Source organism: Cupressus sempervirens, chromosome 11 (genome assembly GCF_028749045.1).
Source record: "Cupressus sempervirens isolate cs-2001-9-10 chromosome 11, ASM2874904v1, whole genome shotgun sequence".
Lineage (NCBI taxonomy): Eukaryota > Viridiplantae > Streptophyta > Pinopsida > Cupressales > Cupressaceae > Cupressus > Cupressus sempervirens.
This window is the reverse complement of record NC_143128.1, coordinates 806,830,396-806,848,580: the sequence shown is the minus strand read 5'-3', so window position 1 is coordinate 806,848,580 and position 18,185 is coordinate 806,830,396. Positions and strand designations below refer to the sequence as shown.

At 35.7% G+C, this 18,185-nt stretch overlaps 1 protein-coding gene across 1 annotated transcript in view; it reads left to right on the top strand.

The window, feature by feature from the left end:
- LOC149532013 (shaggy-related protein kinase epsilon-like) overlaps positions 1 to 18,185 on the top strand; it is a 108,559-nt gene that overhangs the window by 42,410 nt on the left and 47,964 nt on the right. Inside the window, exons 9-11 of the mRNA XM_089810457.1 lie at positions 1,600 to 1,650; positions 1,746 to 1,841; positions 2,033 to 2,116. Of these exons, the coding sequence (XP_089666583.1) occupies positions 1,600 to 1,650; positions 1,746 to 1,841; positions 2,033 to 2,116 (231 nt within the window). The remainder of the gene's footprint in view (positions 1 to 1,599; positions 1,651 to 1,745; positions 1,842 to 2,032; positions 2,117 to 18,185) is intronic.

Genomic DNA, 18,185 nt, shown 5'->3' with positions numbered 1-18,185 from the left:
TTTTTGGAATATATATTTTATATATATTTTTGATTCAATGAAGGATGCAAGAACATTAAAGCTAAGCAACTCTTGAATAGAACTTGAATTAATTGATTAAGCAAAACATGTTTTCTTAATAATAAAATTATTAATTTAGAACCTGATTTCAGTATTCAACCCTGCCACAAAATGCATCAATGGAAGCCCCAACACAATGTATCACATTCCAACTGCAAATGCAGTTTCCTAAACACCAATTGATTGATGCCGAACAGCAGTTTTCGATTCCATGGATAACCGGCAAGTAGGATGTGGACGCCCAATGAAAATTAGATAACGCAGGGAGAAGGCCACGTGATTTAACTAAGTGTAGAATGCCGACTGCTTGACTGTTGACCAACAGTGATCCTTTCACCTCATGTGTTCCAGAATTTTAGCTGCAGCAGGTAATCCAACCATTCAATTTCCCTCTCAATGCACCAAATGGTGGTAATTGGTTTCAAGGGGCCATCAAATACAAATCCGACTGGGACAATTCGTCCAAAACCCACAGCCTTGACGTCAAGCAAGTAGATATCTCAAAATGCAGAATCTCAGCAATGAACAATAGTTATCAAATTCTCAATCAATTTCTAGTGTGTATCAATCGATTTCTTCAAAAGTCCAATTCTCCGTAGCTACAGTGATTACAGTTGGAGTGCTATGATAATTGTCTACTACAGCAAAATCACCAGTAATGATACTCAGAAATACTCAGGAACCCTCAGGCAAGCAAGAGAAAAATTAAGATATATTATTCAAGATGATCTCTCCTCAACAAAAAACTGCATTTATAACACAAATTAAGCCATCCAGCTTCACTCTCACACCTTGTGCTTAAAAGGCAACTTTATAATATAAAGTTATAACACTTTATAATATAAAATACTATGCTTATTAAATGTGAATTAAATCATCATTAAGCCAACAAGCTCACCGATAAAAGACTTAAATAAAGAATCCCAGAGAGATCAAATATCCAGAATCAGAGGACCATTCTGCCTGAACTGCTCAACCCAAAAATAGCAACTGACCAAAAGTGACTTACTAAAAATAATAAGTCCAAAAATTGCAATCTCATGACAAAGATCTCCAAAACCAGACATCAGCTCACGAGGGTCGCGATAATGAGCTGACAAACCCACACTCCAGAGACCTGCTAAATCGGGGATATTATAGAACCTTGCGACTTAGGTTCCAAGTATCATAATGGGTTCCCTCTCTTTGATTAAGATTGGTTATAGTAATGATTTTCTGTGATCAGTTTATTTCTTTTGTCATCCAGATCTTTATTCAAGAATCAAGATTGTTTTTTCCCAATTGCTTGTTTACAATGTGGAAGATGCTGCTCAGCCGTTTGTTTTTTGCCCTGCTATGGATAGTGTTCCATATTTTAATTTCAAGCAATTTTACTCTAGTAGCCCTTAGTCATGCAATTTATTCAATGCAAGGAGGGATATTCCTTTGTTTTATATTATTTTAAGATTAGCTAGCTATATTGGCTGAAAATTTAAATTGGCATTATTCTAACAATTTTTCTAATAATGGTTTATTTTGGTGTGGACTAATGTTTATCAGCCGCTATTTCCTGGAGAAAGTGGAGTTGATCAGTTAGTGGAGATCATTAAGGTATGAAAGGTCATTTGTTAAATCAAAATAGAATGGTTTTTGACCTTCACATAAGTTTGATGTAATCTTCTAAGCACATCTTCCTTGTCGTACAGGTTTTAGGGACTCCAACACGAGAGGAGATCAAATGCATGAATCCAAATTATACAGAGTTCAAATTCCCTCAAATCAAAGCACATCCATGGCACAAGGTTCTCATTTGTGAATCTTAATTATCATCACCAGCATGCTGGATATGCATTTTGCTCTGGCTTATGAGAAGATAATCAATTCTTAGTTAATTCCTTGAGCATATATTGGAATATCATTATCTTTCCCTCTGAGTTAAAACCAATTGTGAGAAAAAGTCATATAAGCAGTTTCTCGCACTTTAATTTTTTAGGTGTTTCACAAAAGGACTCCTCCAGAAGCAGTTGATCTTGTTTCAAGACTACTCCAGTATTCTCCAAATTTGCGATGTACAGCTGTAAGATTTCTTATATCACCATTGAAGAGTTTTAAAGTCCACAAGGTTATAATTATTGAAACAATTTCTTTCCTTTGATAATATATATTATGGTCCCCATGTTCATGTTAGGGAAATGAATGAGCATATTTTTTCTTTAGTTGTTACTGCATCCTTCTGTTTATATTTATAAGGTTATTGTCATAAATAATGTCAATCATTGATTGTAGATTTAAGAGGACTCTTATTGGGATGAGGAAAGTTATAAATCTTGTGAACTAAAGTGGTATAATGGCAGACCTGATTTATTTTTTCAAAAAACATACTAAAATATGGGATCTGAAGCATCTGACCAATATACTGACTCAGAATTATAAAGTTTAGTCATGGTTATATTTACATCCCTATAATTTTGATGCGAGTTATTTCTTGTAAATGGAATGATGTTAACTTCTATCTACGGGTACTGGTTAAATGGAAGTTAAATAAGATTGATGATGCTTATAATGTGGAATGCTATCGAAGGACCTGAATTTTTAATGATAATTCCTCTACATCATGTTAAGCTTACTTTTATTTTAAAGAACCTCAAACTGGATAATATAAAACTGAAATTCAATGTAGATTTCTGAATGTAATATGTTAGAATCGCAAACACATATATTGAGAAACACTTGTTCCTAAACAATTAAATCTGCTGCAAACAGCACACATACAGTAGTGAATCCCGGGTGATAAATACTTCGATCTGCCACAAATCACATCACTGTTTAATTAATCAGCAAACATAATTAACAATATTTTGGAGCACAATCGAAAAACTAAATGAATTAAACACCTACACTAGGTTAGCATTTTTAGATGAATGAAGTTGCCCTAAAAATATCCTGGAGTGTAAAACTAGATCCATCAACTCTTATGTCAATTTTATCTGAGGAATCTGTGCCCTTAAACATACAAACTTGATAATACAAAACTGCTGACATAAGTACAGCTATTTTAAAACTGTGATACAGACTGCTAAATCTGGGCAGCCCAAGTAAAGCATCTATAAGAAGTTAATGCCCACAACAAACATTTTTGTCATTATTTTGCAATTCAATGCTGGAATTGCGGTTTATGTTCAATGTTCCCACCCAGAAGGAAATCCTTGGTTATTTGGAGAACTTGGAGAAAGAAAACCCTCTTGTCCATAAGAGGTGATTCCTTAAGGGATCACATTTGTGCTCACAGAAATGAAGACATATTCAGCTTACACACTGTCACTGCAATTAATTATTGAAGATTGCATCTTGTAGAGGATTTTATTGGATTATACTGGAAACAAAATCATTGTGATTGCTGATTTTGAATATACATCAACATATGTTCTTGTTGTTAATCATCAATATTTGTTGTTTGGAGTGCCAAACTAAGGATAATCGTTATTTGTTTCTGTTACTATAAAAATCAGACTTCATTCAGGGTTTGCTATTGGCATACGTTGCTTCCATACACCTCCACCATATGTCCCAGCATTGCCACCATTGTACATTGCTGATACCCATAACTGCCATTGTACCATCTTTGTTGGAAGGTTTTGTTTTTTTTTTTTAAGATCTGATGTGAGTTTGATATTGTTTTTCTTATGTAGATCAGGAATTACATTCATGTTCTATTGCTGTTCTAATAGTTTATGTTGGTGATCATTAAAAAATAAGCAATTTCATTTGAGACTTATTGCAATTCTGAGGTATTCTACTGTTGTTAGTTTACAAATCAACAACCATACTTGAGATCTATTGTTGTACTATGGTTTGATACCGTGGTTCATGCAAATTAGGTATCACAGTTTATACCTAATTTTGTTCTAGGGTTTCATAATTGCTGTGCGTGCACAAATCAGTTGAAATTTTGGTTGGATTTTACCTACATGTTAGATCTACTGTTATAATTTATTTGATGGTTTGTATCAGCATGAGAGTTTGATCTGGTCACTTGAAGTTGAGATCAACATTCAGTTTAATTTCAGTTTGTTGTTTTTAGTTTCATTTTGTTTCTAGAATTCAGGAAAATACAAAAATCCTCTAATTTGTAAAATGACGATTGGAACAGGCAGTCAATTATAGTTACTTTTGACCACCCCAGTCTAGATTTAGTTTTGTCAAAATCTACAATTATTGGAATCATAAACTCTATTTATTTTGCTTTCAGCAGCAGTTTGAAGGGTTAGAAATCATTTGTTGTTAAACAATGTATAGCCTACTGGATCTTGTTCAAGTTTTTTTTATATTATCAATACAAGGATAAGGCCTATCTATCTCCAAATGATATTTTGATCATTGTAATGATATTTGTCATTTTATCCATCTACATTGAATAAATTAGTAAAACCAATAATTTAATTTTCTTACATAGGGTTTTGTCTCAACTTAGTGTATGTTGAATGGAGATTTGATTTGATGAACTCAAATTATCTGATAGTCATTTTCTCCTTTGATAATTGCATCAATGCCATATTTGATTGTGTGGATTCCAATGAGTGTGGCATTGGTTTATGATATTTTGTCTAACTGTTCAAATCTAATTATAAATTGCTTTCTCATTGTATGAACATGGCCTTTCCTATGACATATAGCACCTATGCTAGGATCGCAAAGGGGAAGAAGCATATCTTGATAGCTTTAGAGGGGGAAGCACAAGAGCGAAATGTGTGGTAGTGGAAAAGTTTATCTGGTGGATGGAAGGAACTTTTTGGATGGAAATACACCTGAAAACATGTTGTTTCAAGTCATGAAGACTGTAAGGGATTGCCTGTCAGGAGGATTGCAGAGGTCAGTAAGGATAGTGAGAAATAGGGATGGCAAAGCATATAAAATGCAGGGTCAGTCATTAAAATGGCAGTCATAAAGACACTTCATAAGGGTAAATGGTAAGGACAGAACAGTACCAAGATCGAAGAATGAGATGCAATATAAGGCCGTGTTTCTTTCATAGGCATGTTAGAATAATGATGAAAAGACAGCGGTGTCATGATGTTGTTTTGAATGACAAGGGATTGCTTGCATATTCTGTCCACTGATATATTACAATCCACAATACCAAACAAGACCTGCCCAAAGAATAGTGCCATTCTGATGGTCAAAAGCCATGACATATCATGACATTGGACAATGATAATCCTAGAGACTTAGAAAGGGCTAAATACTGTCAAAAAGAGAACAGCAGCTCAGGCATGTGAAGAATTGCACTTTGGAAGCCATTGGAAGGAGTACAGTCACCCTTGCCTAAAGGTTTCCAGTGCAACTTAACAAGGGATAAATGCAAGGATGTATGACTTAGTATGGTAATAGAAAAGAGGGATGAAAAAACAGTGTAGAACACAGTAACAGTAAGAATCAAGTTTTAGTCATGATTAAGAGGTGACTGTTGCCAAGAAATTATAGTGATAAAGAACATAAAGATTTCACGAAGACAGGTATAGCAATTCTTGCATAGGTAAAAGACATGAGAACTTAGAGATTGCAAAAGAGAATTTTTGTTTTTTTAGTCGTATTCATTCCCTTCTAAACTATTGTGTGATCTCTCTGATCTTTCTCTTGGAGGCTGATCCCCTTGAACAAACAAGAGAAATGGATGCTATGGAAATGTATGGATGGGGCTTTGGACGGCCTTGAGACCCTCAGTCCATTTGGTTCTTGGATACTATCTGTTAACCTGGAGTTCGTGTGAAACATTATTGGGGTTCATATTGCCAAATCCTTTGATGTAAATGATTGAATCATGTATTATGCAAGTAGACGAACTAAGTGCAATATCATAACGAAACTAGTAGATGTTATAGATTATGCACTAGATTCATTATAATGTGAACTATATGGTTATTTTTAATAAGAAGGAATAGTGAATACTAGTGTATCTAGGAGAGTGAATGAGATTGTTTGATTACTAATTCACATAGATTTTCATGGGTGATTATTCTTCATTGTGATCATTGTCATAATTAGGGGAAGAAAATTGTGTTGAATCCTATTGTGTACAGAGAGTCTCTTTATGTCGCTTAAATCTATTACTATTGAGAAAAAGGGCCATGGAGTGGTAACTGGTTGGGATTCCTATGCAGGGACATGTATTGGGTCTACATGTATTTGACATTGTTGGCATTTCTTTAGAAAGGGATAGCATAACGGTCCATAGTAGGCCAATAGCACCCATTTCTCAGCAACTTCTTAGCTAGTGTAAGTCCACTAGAGCAAGTCCCACGTATACTGTTTTGAATCTCTTGCAAGGAAGATTTAGTCTCTTCCATGTCAAGACAGATAAGAGTGGTACTTTCTAGATTCCTTTGGTGAAAGCTGCTGAGGATTATTGTAAAACATGAGGATCAATGAAGTCTTTCTTTTGGGAGGCTAAGAAGTCTGGTGGAAATGTATTATCATGAAGATAAGTTCAACAATTTCACACGAGTTCAGAATCTGAGACATCAAATGTGATGACCAAGAGTTTCTCTAACAAGAATTCGTAGTGGTGTTCATTTTGAGGCATATCAGGGAAAGATCTATTGGTTGCCATTGCATCAGCTGCTTTGTTATTTATTTTAGGAATCTCCTGAAATGATATTTCTGTGAAATAGTATTTGAAACAGTTAACCATTCTCTAATACGACATTAGCTTTTCACCTTTGGTCTGATAAAAATCATTTACTTGTGTGATAACCAATTGGGAGTCACCATAGAGTTGTAATTCTTTGATCGTTCATTGTAAAGCCATCCTCAATCTAGTGATTAATACTTCATATTTCGCTATATTGTTTGGACAGTGGGATGCAATGCATTATGATTTAGATATGCAATCTCTTTGAGTTGTTGTTAACAAAACTTCAAAGCCATGCTGGGTATATGATCTGTCGAAGTAGAGTTGACAAGGATTTGTATGGATCATAGTGAACACTGCTTTGTCAGGAAAGTCAAAGATGAGAGAATGATGCGCAGATATAGGAGCATCAGCTAATTGGTCAGCAATGACTTATCCTTTAATGTCGTTTCTGTCCATAAAAGTGATGTTGAACTCATTCAGGATCATTACCCATTTTGCAATTGTGACTGCAAATGATAATCCATGAATGATTGATCTAAAATGATACGCATTAAATACATTTCAGTACTGGCATATTGCGATAAAATGTACATACCAAGCCAAATTAAGGTGAGAATGAAATTGGCATTAGCAAAATCTGGACTTAAATCATTAAAATTCTAGGTTTGCCCATGGAGTATAGAAGTTAATCTCACAAATGGTGTATTTGACCTTGGACAAAAAGAAAAACGTGTTAATATTGAGACAGGTAATGAATGTATTGCTGTACTGTGTAAGTGCATATATGGGTATTTAATGAGTTACTAAAGTATGGAAATATGCGGGTATAGATAATATAAGTTAAATGTATAAGAATGTGTGTGATTGGGAGACAGGTGAAGGATGGAGAAATAGGCCCAACTCTGCACAAGAGTACGTCCTAATTATATAAAACCATTTGAGATCCACATTCATTTTAATTTCTTTTTGTTGTTTTTGGTTTCATTTTGTTTCTAAAATTCAAAAACTATATAATTTTTTAATTAAAAAAAAATTCAGACTGGGGACTTTACAATTGTATTGAGTGGTGATCTTGCCAGCTGGTGTGTGGGAAGAGCTAATTTTTTTGGTTGAAGATCTTACATTGATGTATGGTAGTGGTAGAGAATTCAAATATTATTAAACAGAGAAGAAAGTTTCAGTCATCTGAGAGATAAGTTGTCATGGGTGACCATGAGAGGAGTGAAGAAATATTTTTTAAGGAAACTATCTGTTGAAGTCAAAAAGAGTTAGCTAGGGAATTCAAGATTTCCACGAGAGTCTATGTTAAAGATAGCATAGAACTCACAAGACTCAAATCAGATCTTGAGTGGCTCTAGACTGGTCCCAAATATTAGGAGGGAAAGAAATAATTAGTAAATGACAGGGTTTCAAACAACCCTCCAAGTCCTAGGCGACGAACAATAATTTCATCCTTGAATGGCAAATGATATGGACATATATCATGAGGAATATGAGGCACTCTTAGTTAGGTGTTCCATAATGATTTGTCTTTTGGTGAATTATGTTTTTAAGGACGAAGAATGGGCCTTGAAGAGGAAGGAGAAATCAACATGATAAGCTTTAAAAAGACCTATAACATCAGTTGGGTAAGGAGCCATCAGGACTGGATAAGAAATGGCTTGGCAGTGCATATAGAGGTACTCTTGGATGCAGAGGTAGAAAAGTTGTTCTGGAACTAGAAATTGAAGAGAAAGAAAAAGAGATAGAGACTTAGGAAGGCACCCAATACTTTCGGACTCCTAAATATGATCCAATCAGGCTTTGTGGAACTTTGCATTGGTTATAGATTATCATATTGATTTGTAGTGGAACCACTGTAACATCTCAGATGAGGATGCTGTATCCAGGAGAGGGTGTGGTATAAAGGTCTTTGAAGGTAAAGAATTAGTACCCTCTAGCTTGCATTGATGAGTTGCAAGTTCTTAGCCAAGGTGGATTTGAGGTTTGGATACAATCACGTTTGAATAAATTAAGACGATTTATGGAAATGCATATTCACAAGTGGAGAAGGATTGAATGGCTAGTACTACTGTTTTCATTTAGGTCGTGCAATGCACTGCCAGCCATAATGAGATTAATGGTTGCTAAATGTTAATTATTAACGTGTGTTTTTCTTCTTGGATGATATTCCTGTTTTTGGTTGGGCATTTGAGAGCTGTGTTGCACAACTAAGGAAAGCGCTGCTTTTTTTTTTGAAGAACAAGCTTTTGTTGAATGGTAAGTAGTGTGAACTTGTTTAAGAAAGTTTAGTTTGCCTTGGACATGTACAAGATGTCGTTCAGATGGACTTTGCAATAGTGCAGGTTATGTTCATTTGGTTTAAGCATACAGATTGAAACAAGGGAGCTCTGTAGGGAAGTCAGCTCATTACTTATGAAAGTTTTAAAAATCACTTTCTTGCAGAGGATGTAGATTCCTTTCCAGATATCATCTCGTTTTTCCCTTTTTCAATGTGTCTTAAACTGAATATTGCAGGTGCATTACGAATACAATCGAAAACAGTAGAAGACCAACCAGCATATATCCAGCCTCTTTATGAATATAATATTCATATGTAATTTATAAGAACATGCAATATGAGACAACAATAAAACCAAAGACTTCTCCACAAGATAACAATTCGTTATTTCCAAAATAACACTCAAGATATCCAACATATAACCATGAATTACAAACTGATGAGATGAACCAGCAAACTCTTAATTCCTTAAACAACATTATTGCCTTATACAGCAGCAATATAACAACCAACAACTAAAGTGTTAGTGTATTATACAACAGCAATACAATAACCAGTACACAAAAATCAATTCTAAATACAGATTTAATAGTCGGATTGGAATGATAGGATAAGAATGTGTAAGCACGAATGAAACACTTGAAGTGATGTTTTCTGAGACAATGGGTTTGCGTCCACAGCCTGCTAGCACGAGGGGCTACGTCCTCCAACTAGCTGAAAGCTGAAGCTTTCTAAGACTCTCGCAAGAGAGGAAACTGAACTGAATAATAAACCAAGCATACCAACAATGAACTTCTTTCCTCTTTTAATACACAATCTTGAGACTTTTCGGCTCCCCTCTGGCCTTCGTCCTATTCCTTTTGACTTTTCAACTTCTTTCTGATAAATCGTCTTATTCCTCCTTGTTCTCTTGTGACCACATAGAATATTAATTTGACCTTTAATAATAAAACTCTAGCTTACATAGTCAAATTTAATATTGTAAATTCGTTTCTTCTTAATAATTCTAATGTCCCCAAAGAAGGGACATTACAAATCTCCCCTTTTTGAGATTGCTTGCCCTCAAGCAATATGTACTAGGATCCCATATAATTCTATAGTTAATCCAGTAGCCCAAACTAACAACAAACTCGGCAAAACTTTGAAGCACAATGCCACTTTGCAAAACACCTGTCAAACGAATTCTTGGATCCCATATTACTCTTTGAAGAAATGCTGCGCCTGTAAATTGATCAACACTGATCATCACGATAATTAGCCTCAAATTGAATAGAACCACAATAAAATCCTTGTCTAGCCATAGATACAATCTACCAACACCTGAATCCCAAACTCTGTTATGCTACCTCGCTGCTATGATGATATAGAAATATATCCAGGGTCCATGTATAACCCAATAGAATGTGAAGACCTGACTTAAGTGGATGATGTAAGAAATGAACTGCTCAAAAGCTGAAACCACCATCCCATGAACATCAAAGTTCATATTGTCGGCATAATCTAGGAGAATTCCCAAACGCATAGGTGCTATGAGTATGAAAGATGCTGAGAATCTACCCACAAACCTGAAATAAATACTCCACCGAGAACTGTTCAGAGGTTGATGAAGAAAATTCACCCAACTCTTGAATGGAATGAAATCGGAAAATATGTTGGGACTGATCAAATGATAAACAACAGAAGTTGATTCATCATTCCTTTGCTGAGATTGGGATTCACTGTTAGAATCTGAGCCAGGATCCCAAAGTCTGAAATCAAACTCTTCCTCTTTGTGGTAAACAAGAGAAGATTCCTCATTTAACACAAAAAGAGGATTGTCGAACGACCTATCAGCAACAATTTCAAACAAAGGGTTGTCAACAAGTTGAAAGTGTTCTAGAGTTTTGCTACTTAACTATTTGGGGCAGCTATCCAAGTCATACGTTTGTTGAATATCCTCAAGTTCGTCAATGACTTCCTGAAAGAATTACCTCTCTCCATTCTCATGTTCCCAAGAGTGTTCTATGAGCTTGATTTGATATTTTGCTCCCTGTAGAGAAAATTGAGTTTCACTTAGTGCCTCCCGAACATACTTAAGTGTCCTGTTGAGATCCTCAATCTCATCCTTTGCCCGATTTGATTGTGCTGCATAAATCTCAACAACCTTAAGAATATGATCCTTGTCGGACAATAGATATAAGTAATTCGATTTCATAGTCTCTAGGGCTATTATGACTTTCCGTAACTTGGCCACATCGCTTGGGACCTTCCTATAGAGCTCCTCAACCAACTTGTGGGTACTATCAAATTGCACTAAGGATGTCACAACCATGTCTTCGCTAACCTTCAGTTGATTTTGTACGACATGTATTTCATTATCTCCTTGCTAAAACTGTTCATTGTTTTGCGGTGTCGTCTTAGGTTGTTCCTCTAAATTCATGTTCTGAGTATCATGAGTATATGGTTTATGATACCAAGGTCCCAAATTGTTATTACCTTGTGTGTAGTCTACTTCATTATTCTGCTTGGCAAAACTCACCTCCAAGTCACCGACGAAAAAACCTGTACCTCGTGTAACATTTTCTATGTGATCGCGAGAAGGCTGCTCATTTCAGGTAGTTGTTTGATCTTCTATTTCAAGATCATCCAGTTGATAATTCTGGCCTATCGGAATTTCTTCGTACACCCCTGTGAGCTGTTTGTTTGTAAAGAGATCCTGGGCCAACTCCAAATATTTTTGTTTTGCCACATCAGTCATATTTAGCTGCCCTAGATAAAAATCCAAGTAGTCATTAAATGATAGATCATTCTGGATTCGGGTAGGAAGTCCTTTGCACTCTCCATAAATGTCGAGTATTTTAGCTTTTACGACGAATCTGAATTCCAGACCAACTGCTCTTGTGGCTTCATAGTAGCTTTCTTGACATTTTCCAAATCCTGCATTTCCCAGATACCTACCTTTGTTACTGGTCCTTAATGAAGTCATTGGAATATGCGATAAATTGCAGCCCTAACACTGGTCAAATCAAATTGAACCTTCCTCACCAAAGAGGCTTGAAATATTTGACTCACAATTTTGGTACTTAAGTTCAGTTATTGAGTGGACTAAATGTTGTAGATTGCTTGCAGCAGTAGGTGTAAAGTAGGCATAATCAGAATTACAATTGTGCTCTTACAAACTTATGACTGTCAAAACCCCATACTTCCCTCATTCAAGGTGTCGGACTCAATAATGAGTTTGTGGAGGCAAGAATAATAACGTGCTTTAAATCTGAACAAAACTTCCTGTTACTGATCTGGAACTATAGAAGTCTTTTCTAACAAGATATGCTCCTAATGGTAACCCAATTCTATAATCCAATTTCTTGAGGGAAAAAGGATGCAAGTTTCATTATCCACACCAACACAAATTTGAATTTACCCGCTATTACTGCAGGGAAGTAATGCCTCCAACTCTCTATGTTTGAATAAACACTGCTGCCCTATATTATCTGATGCTTCTAACAAGCAAGTTTCTGAACTGTAGATCATCATCCAGTAATGTATCTTTGTTAGAAGAGATACAATTGCTTCACATCTTCATCAACCTTGATCTTCATCTTTGGTCCTTTGGATAAACTATATCTTCTTGGGAGTCATAATTTGATAGCAGCCGAATATCACCATTTGCCTTGAGTTCCTGCAGATCATTCACAACAGATGGGTATGCATCCTTCAGGTCAACAACCGCTACGCCTTCTGGACATTTACGGATCAGCACCAGGAGCTCACTTTTGTCCTTCAGGTCATGCTTGGATTGCAGAGAAGTTGAAATAGTTCATCTCAATACCAAAATACACTTCACATATATAAATATGTGTGTGTGCACACTACCTGAAAATTTTAAAAGCCTACAACCAATCTATGCTAGATGCACAGAGGAGTACCCTGTAAGAGAACTTACGACCATCATAAGTGACTTTAACATTTTTCTTCAAACTCTCAAAAACGCCCTTATTGTTATTAATATCCAGATAACATGCCTTGTTTATTTCCTCTGCTGTCAGAGCCCGCCTAGTCTGAAATTCTTTGTGTCAGGCTCGCGATTCTAGAGTTACTGCAGTAATGATAGTGTATTCTCCTTAGTCTTCCCGCAAATACAAAATGACATGTCAGGAATTTCCTTCAAGGTATAACAGCAATTTTTTGTCAAACATTTATTGTTGGTGTTTCATCTCCAGTGGTGATATTCGAAATTCTAACACCGTCGGTTACCTTTTTATGACTGGTAACTTCATTCACTTACACGTACTGGCACTGAACTGCAACATATCTGTTATCTGCAAATTTGTAAGGTTGTTGTTTCTGTGTGCTTGAGACAGGGAGGTTTGCATCCAAAATTTTCAAAAATCGTAAGAACCTTCACTATCCCCACCGCTTGGGAGTACGGTTTAGTTGGTTGAGATGAAGCGTCATTTTTATCTTGAAATCGAAGGAAGGCACCTGTATTGTTTTCGATTTTTGTTGTTCAGTGGAGCCACCATGGAGCGGAAACTAAGGCGGAAGAAATCTATTATGTTATGAGCATCGACTGAGCTCCCTTTCTCTTATCGATTCTTCTTGGGTCCCGGTGTCTAACGTGTATATGATCTGTCGCGGTTGCTCCTCCAATGGTGGTCGGCTGATTGATGCTTTCTATCCTACGAGCTCTTTTGAAACTGCCGGAAAATAATTATATCTCCCTTTAGTCTTTTCGACAATACTAGATGGCTTACGACAGTGATAATACTTGATGCAAATGCACCAGTGTTTTCCCACGTCGAGACTGTAGTTGCGTCCTCAATTTCTCTCGTCGTTGTTATTACCTCTTTTGCGCAATGTTCTTCAATGATATGCCAAAATTAACATTTTATTTACCTTGCAATGAAATCTATATCACCCGTAAATTTGGTGCTCGTATGTAGTTCCTTTTGAAAGGAGTATCCGACTGTCCCATTTCTGCTGTACTCCAGAGTGCTGTTCCTGTGCACAAGCAGAATAAATCCAGACTTCAGGGATGCTATTCACGGATGTCTTACCTCGGCTTAGAATGGAGAACCTTCCTCTGTGTTATGTCGAGTATTCTTAACTCCACACTTGGGATTGCTGTCAGATCTTTTATTGTTCTCTTTGTTTGCGCAATTCCTCCATGAGGAATCACTGTCTGTGTGTCGGTTTCGTTGGAATGATCACCAAAAAAAATAATCTATTGATCTTGCAGTAATGACTCGATAGTCACTCCTACCTAGCTCGGTGATTCGCATATGGCATATCACTGCCCACATGGGATATCGTCCTTTATTACCAAAATGGGACTTCACGTATGGACATATTTGTATGGAAACCAATATGAGTTTCTCTTCCTTTTCCGTCTCTAAGCACAACAGTAGTAAGCATTAATCCTTCGTCATGGCTTCATTATCAACTCATAACTATACTGCTTCAGTTTCCACCCACAATTTAGCTTGTTTTGAGCCGATTATAAATATTATTCATAGAAGATCTCATTTAAACTTCCACAACCACAAAGATTAAATTCCTGACTAGCTGTTTCTTGAGGTAAAGACAGCTCAAGCCAATTTTCAAGTCACTGAATGAATCTTAAAATTGATCCTTAGACTTTCCAAAAGTTATTCCCAAGCTGGCAGGGAAACCAATTTAGATTGATCCTCGAGCTATACCCAACAGGTTGGCAAGTTCAAGGCTCTGATACCACTGTAGTATCCCTTTTCGGATATTATCTCGTTTTTCCCTTTTTCAACGTGTCTTAAACTGAATATTGCAGGTGCATTACAAATACAATTGAAAACAATAGAAGACCAACTAGCATATATTCGGCCTCTTTATGAATATAATGTTCAGATGTAATTTATAAGAACATGCAATACGAGACAACAATAAAACCAAAGACTTCTCCACAAGATAACAATTCTTTATTTCCAAAATAAGACTCAAGATGTCAAACATATAACCATGAATTACAAATTGATGAGATGAACCAACAAACACTTAATTCCTTAAACAACGTTATTGCCTTATACAACAGCAATATAACAACCAGCAACTAAAGTGTTATTATATTATACAACAACACTACAATAACCAATACAGATAAACCAATCCTAAATACAGATTTAACAGTCGGATTGGAGTGATAGGATAAGAACCTGTAAGTGCAAATGAAACACTTGAAGTGATGTTTCCGAGACAATGGGTTTGCGTCCACAGCTTGCTAGCACGAGGGGCTACGTCCTCCAACTAGCTAAAAGCTGAAGCTTTTTGAGACTCTCGCAAGAGAGGAAACTGAATTGATAAATAAACCAAACATACCAACATTGAACTTCTTTTCTCTTTTAATACACAATCCTGAGACTTTGCGGCTCCGCTCTGGCCTTTGTCCTATTCCTTGTGACTCTTCAACTTCTTTCTGATAAATTGTCTTATTCCTCCTTGTCCTCTTGTGACCACATGGAATTTTAATTTGACCTTTAATAATAAAACTCTAGCTTACATAGTCAAATTTAATATTGTAAATTCGTTTCTTCTTAATAATTCTAATGTCCCCAAAGAAGGGACATTACATAGGAGCACCATTGCATGAAATAATAAGCCATGGAGAGAGTTTTAGGTAGATCTACATAATTTTTAGCAAAAATGATTTTGAGAAGTTGATGAAACAAATTAACAATACAATTGTGTTGGCTGTTTTGGAATTTGCAGCCGCCATCTACAGTTGAGATTAAATGCAAGCAATTATACCATAGGGGCTGTTGTAATGCAAGGAGGTCACCTTCTATATTACCATTTGGAAATGTTCATCGATCCATCCTTGGTTATTGTGTTGATGATAAGCAACTTTCTGCACTGGTGCAAGCAGTGACAATGGAAATATTATTTGATGGACAGAGTGCCATAATGGATATAGGAAATCTCCCATTATGGTATCCACATGGTGAAACAATGTTTTGAAGTGTCCTCATTACAAATAGATGTGTTTCTTAAAAACATTCCATTCGGCCATTATGTAAAAAATGTCTAACCAATAAGCATGCTGATTTAATGTCAAGCCCACCATTTTTATCAGCAGTTTCAACTTTATCTATTCTTTAACATTTTTCAAAAGAGGTTTATGTGCAATCGACTTTGGGGAATCATGTCAATGGCTCAAGGAAGGCGCGGTGTTGATTTTTTTCTGAGGACTGATTTTTATGGGAAAGACAAACTTCTCTTCAAGTGTGGTTTGTTGTGTCCTGAAAGAATGAAGATTGGCCTTTTGAAGAGAAGCAAACACGTAAAAGTGGCTAGACATTTTGTGGTTACAAAAACCATCAAATTTGTAGTGATATGTTCATTGGCCATATATTAAAAGTAATGTTGCCAGGTTTGTTTGAAGTTGGAAGCTATGTAGCTTGAGCAAGCCAAATTAGTGGAAACTAGGTTTATATCAGCGACTTAGACTACCATTTTACTTGTGAAAGAATATTTCAATGAATATTGTAGGTGGTTTACCCATGACATAGAAAGGTAAATGCTTATCTTATCATGGTGATTGACAGATTGAGCAAGATGTGTGTCTTCATTTTATGCAATGAGACTATTAACATACAAGTATGCATGCTAACTTTTCGTTTCTAATGTATAGATACACTTCTGATTCCCTCAAAATGTCACTTTAGATAAGGTACCAATTTTTTTGGAAAAATTTGTTGCTCTCTATTGAAAAAAACGTATACTTTCGAGAGAAATATTATTTTGTATCATATGGATGGACAAGCTGAAGTAGTCAGTAAAAGTTTGGTTTGGTTGCTCTTTTGCTATAATGCTCTTTAACCCTATTGCTTGAATGAATTACTTTAAGGGGATGGTAGACATGGCAAGAACCCTATAGTGGGCCAATTGATAAATGACTTGTGACAAATAATTTGTAGGGGAAATATCACTGTTAGAGGATTGTTCAAATATACTAAATGCATCCATTGGGAGTTAGATTCAAAGGGAGGTCAAACATGAAGTTCATGAGAGTGGTCTAGGATACGCTTGGTGTAAGTCCAATAGTGGGTCGTCTTATGTGCCCTTTGTCGACATCCTGCAAAAAACCAAGAGGAGTGTAATGCCCCCCTTCTTGAGTAAAATTTAATAATAAATTATAGTATAATTTATTATTAAATTACTTTAAGTATAAGTATGATAGAGAAAGGATATAATATATTAGCTCGTATAGAATAATTTTATTATTATATTCATTTATCTAATATAATAATATTATAAATAATTGATATATTATTACCTGGATATATATTATATTAAAGTAGTAAAAACAATATTTAAATAAGTGATTTATTAGAATATACTAATCAAACCTGCAGTATTAATCTATAATAATAAGTAAATTGATTATAACAATAGCAGTAAAACCGATGAAGGAATAGTTGTGTTGGTGTTTTAAAACTACTAGGTTGCTAAGAACCTAATACCAGGATGCAGAGGACAAATTTCAATCTAAGGGTAAGCTACTTCCTATATTCAACTGAAATCTCTACAGATCTGGACCAACATTAACAAAATCACAGGGATTTTCTACACTTCAGGCTTTGCAGGGCCTAGGTGGGTGCACCTTAGGGATGGAATGACTGGATATTTGATACTTTCTTCACAATTCACTCACTGATATTCTTTCCTTCAAATCTATCCCTTATAGCAGAAATGGTCACAATTCTTCTTGGATTTGCAAGTAATCCTTGATTACAGCAGCTAACTATAACTCATAGAAAACTATTTGCAAATAAGTGCTGACTAGTAATTTGTTTCTTCATACAGAAAAGTAAGAATGAATTTGATTTAAATTTGTGCTTTGTGCAACCACATGATATATAACAATTTGCATCTGAACTGTTGATTAGTGCCTTATCCATTGTTATACAGAGTCTACCCAGCAAAACATGACCTATTTAATTGCCTTACAATTAAATCATCAGCAGTTAATCCTAAACCCCATTCTTATGAATATCCCTTTCATATGACCGGATACCCTATCAATTTATTGAAGCACGCACTTAATTGCTTGAATTAAAAGCAACAACAAATTGATATACAACCTATCCTAGTTGCATTAAATTGTATGAACCTTTCTCATTCAACCCCGATATAACCAGCATATAAAAATGGAGATAGATTTTAGAGACATAGATATGGCAGAACTTTCGTTTGTATTAAACTTCCTTGAAAACAATACATTTA